General features: G+C 39.2%; 1 protein-coding gene across 1 annotated transcript; it reads left to right on the top strand.

Moving 5' to 3' along the window:
* Positions 1-1,258: 1,258 nt before the first annotated feature.
* Positions 1,259-2,203, top strand: LOC142446893 (olfactory receptor 52R1-like). The gene has a single exon (XM_075548628.1). It carries the CDS (start codon positions 1,259-1,261, stop codon positions 2,201-2,203), a length of 945 nt encoding a protein of 314 aa, XP_075404743.1.
* Positions 2,204-4,043: the final 1,840 nt, after the last annotated feature.

The raw sequence follows: 4,043 nt of genomic DNA, 5'->3' as shown, positions 1-4,043 counted from the left end.
CTATTCCTACCCACTGGGTGGAATGATGGAAACCAACAGAACTGAAGGGATACCATCTCTGGGCTTATTCCTACTTCACAGGTGAGAGGTGGTCCCACTCAGTGGAAGCATTCAGTTTCTGTAGCCATCTGTCCTGAATATAATTTATTGTAAGAAAAATTTTAGTGTACAGAAACATTGAATGTGAAGTTCAATTGATGATCATTGTGGCTTACAGGCTTAATAAAGAAGTTATTACGCACCCTGAGGAACTGTGACCTTTACCTGGCATTTCAGCCAGTGCTGGAGTGGACATAGTCTAAGTGTTCTATTCCAGGTACCACCAAACCTCTGGGATTGGGCCAATGAAGTGAGGGGGACTTAAAGAGACAAAAACAGGTCCAGAGAAAGACTAGCACAGGACAGATAAAACTGGTTAAGAAGAGCAGACTGGATTAAAAAGGGAAAAACAGAGCCCTAGAACCCAGATAAGTTATGTTTCTTGTTTTCCACCATGCTCTAGATAAGAGTTGATGTTTTGAGTAATCCTATAACTATGATCCAGGTAATTTGGTGCAATTAAAAATGTTCCTGTTTTAGAGTTAGACTGCTAAACTATGAGTCCCATTTCTCTGATAATGTACAAGTGAATAGGAAATATTATAATAATAGGAAAATCTAGGGTTAAACAGAGGCAGGTAAGCCTATTTGGGAGTTGACACTCTTTGTAGGATTCAATGGATCTGGTTGAGTCAAACTTTTGTCTGTCATAAAATGCCATTTGTTAAGAGGGATTGAAATTGATTCTCTTCTAAACCTACAGGTTTCTGCTATCGGGGAAGTAAGGACTAAAGCTTTCAAGCGAGGGCAACTGAGAGTCAAATGTAAAAAGATGCTGGATACGAACCATGTGAGCTGTCATAACAGTAATTTTAAAGCAGGTGGTGGTCACCACCTGGATCACACAGTAAGACCCTCCTAGCTACAGGTGCAGGAGGGTGCTCACAGTGTCACTCACTGGCCAACGGAGCAAACATTGATATGAGAAATGGATGTCATTGTGTTATGATCATGGCATCAAAATGATAGCCAGTAAGTTGACCACATCTATCAAGATATTTTAAGTCAATGTTTATTGCTTAAGGAGTCCTTTGCTACTGGTGTAACTTCTTTAGCCCTATCCAACTGACATGTGAATAATATTAATGATTATGCCGATTATGATAACCTGCAGAATCGCCTTTGCCTTTCCCATGGTTAACAAATTATCCATCCAAGGATGTTGGCATCAGAGAACAGTTCTTCTCATCCAGTGTCCTTCATTTTGCTGGGAATCCCAGGGCTTGAGAACTCCCATTTCTGGATTGCCTTTCCATTCTGTGTCATGTATGCCGTGGCTGTAGTTGGCAATATCATTGTCCTTCACGTCATCCGAACTGATCCTACCCTCCACGAACCTATGTACCTCTTTCTGGCCATGCTGGCTATGACTGACCTGGTCCTCTCCTCTTCCACCCAACCTAAAATGCTCGCCATACTCTGGTTTCATGCTCATGAGATTGAATACCACGCCTGCCTCATTCAGGTCTTCTTCATCCATGCATTTTCTTCTGTGGAGTCTGGGGTGCTCATGGCTATGGCCTTGGACCGCTATGTGGCTATTTGCTTCCCACTCCGACACTCTACTATCCTGACGTCATCTGTAGTGGGGAAACTGGGGGCAGCTGTGATGATAAGAGGGGTGTTGTGGGTAAGTCCCTTCTGCATCATGATCTCCAGGATGCCCTTCTGCTTCAGCACAGTCATCCCCCAGTCCTACTGTGAGCACATGGCTGTGCTGAAGTTGGTATGTGCTGACACTACAGTAAATCGGGGGTATGGACTCTTCGTGGCCTTCTCTGTGGTTGGATTTGATATGATTGTGATAAGTATATCCTATGTCATGATCCTGAGAGCTGTGCTGCGGTTACCCTCGGGGGAAGCCCGCCTTAAGGCTTTTGGTACATGTGCCTCTCATTTCTGTGTTATCTTGGCATTTTACATCCCAGCCCTCTTCACTTTCCTCACCCATCGCTTCGGCCGCCATGTGCCCCACGTGGTTCACATCATGTTGGCTAATCTCTATCTCTTGGTACCACCCATGCTCAATCCTATTATCTATGGAGTTAGGACCAAACAGATACGGGACAGGGTCATTCATGGTTTCTGTGGTAAAAGCCCCTGAGCCAAGGGTCTCCCAACCACCCTTTGTTCTTGACAAAAATAAGGAAAGCCTTCCCGGCTCTTATTTGAGTCATTACAAAGCCATCTTGGTAATAATTGTCCCAGAGATAGTAACCCTCCAGAAGGAAGAAGCATAATTGTGAGGACATGCAGAACTAAAGAATTTTAGAGGCCCAACTTTTGTGATGCTAAGAGATGAGATGGATCATAAAAGGAAGGGTTCACTTGAGAGTCCTCTCTCTTTCTCTAAAACATGCATAAAAATTATTTAAATATTTATTTATATGAAGCCAAGTGAAATAATGTGCCATTAAATATCATATATATTTGAAAATACTGTCTGTGGGTGTTTAAAATTATCATCATAAAAACTAATGAAAGAAGAAATAAAAAAAATTTTAATTCAAAAAATAAAGACAATTTCTGATTAAAAAATAGAAAAAGTCTTGAGAAATGTATATAAACGTAAATAGCAGCTACCTGAGTTGTGAGATTAGTAGCGTTTCTCTTTACTTTCTTGAACTTTTAAAAATTATCTTTGATTGAAAAAAAATTTAAAAAGCAATGCAAATATATACAAGTTAATCTAGTTCTCAACTATAGATGAGTGCAGTGGACAAAGAGTGATGACATTGAAGTTAATTCCAAAAATGTTTGGAAAACTAGGTAGTCAATTGTTGCAAAAATTTCAAGTTAGTTACATTGCTAACAATTTCAGACGTGGTTATTTAAACAATTGATTTCTCTTCTCCAAAATTATTTTATGTCTGAGAAGAATGAATTTCAGAATAGATATATTTTTGACAAAGAGACTTTAACTTGCAGACCATATATTATATTCTTAAATGTGGTGTAAAGTCACTAGAAAACGTTTTTTTAATTTTCAATATGGTTTTAAATTTTTATTAAGAACATATTTTCAATAGAATCATTGTATTTGAACTGTTACCCTAATTCTGCACTCCTCCATCAAAGCCAATAGTAAGGAAGAATCTAGGACTTGGGCTCTTATGTAACTAAAATTAGTATCAATTAAGGTATTTTAAAAGGAATTAAACCATGCTTGCTTCTCCTAGAAGATAATATGACAAACTTTGAAATGGCTCCTCCCAAAAGAATGTGTATTCTGAAAAGGCATGTCCACTTAGTTCACTATTCTATCCCCAATGCCAGCACACTACAAGTAATATTAATAATTGTACAAATGAATTACTGAATGAATGAAATGAATAAGATGTGCCTGTTGCTCTGGTGCCATGAAGCTGATACAAGCTTTCTGATAGAAGATGATATAGTGGGACACCAAATTAGATATAATCTGATAATCTCATTAGTGTATGGCAAGCAAAAGAAACACACTAAATACATACAATTTGGGCCCCATGTATAAATTATATATTGAAGCTATCAAGCCCTGGAGCCCTGGTGGGGAGTGGTTACACTTTGGGTTGTGATCAGAAGGTAAGCAGTTCAAAGCTGCTAGCAGCTCCGCAGGAAAAAGAAGAGATTTCCTACAGTTTCTGCCTCAGAAACTCAAAGGTGCAGTTCTACCCTGCCCTATATGGTCCGTATTGACTCGATGGCACTGTTTGGTTTGAGGTTCTGAAGCTCTCACATGAGTTAAAGCAAGCTTAATTATCCAAATCCATGGAAATAGATGATTGAAGCTGGAAGAACTGTGTGTGTCCAACGCAAAAAAGCAATAAAATGTGTAACTAGGCTCACGCTGTCTATAGTTATTTGTAGAAATCAAGAAGATACTGTTCTCTGGCTAGTTTTCTTACCTAAATATTAGTTATAAACAATTGTGTCATAACAATCTAAAGCAGCCCCTTATACTC

This window comes from Tenrec ecaudatus, chromosome 4 (assembly GCF_050624435.1).
Source record: "Tenrec ecaudatus isolate mTenEca1 chromosome 4, mTenEca1.hap1, whole genome shotgun sequence".
NCBI lineage: Eukaryota > Metazoa > Chordata > Mammalia > Afrosoricida > Tenrecidae > Tenrec > Tenrec ecaudatus.
Note: the sequence above shows the minus strand (reverse complement) of the source record. Positions and strands in the feature narration are given on the sequence as shown.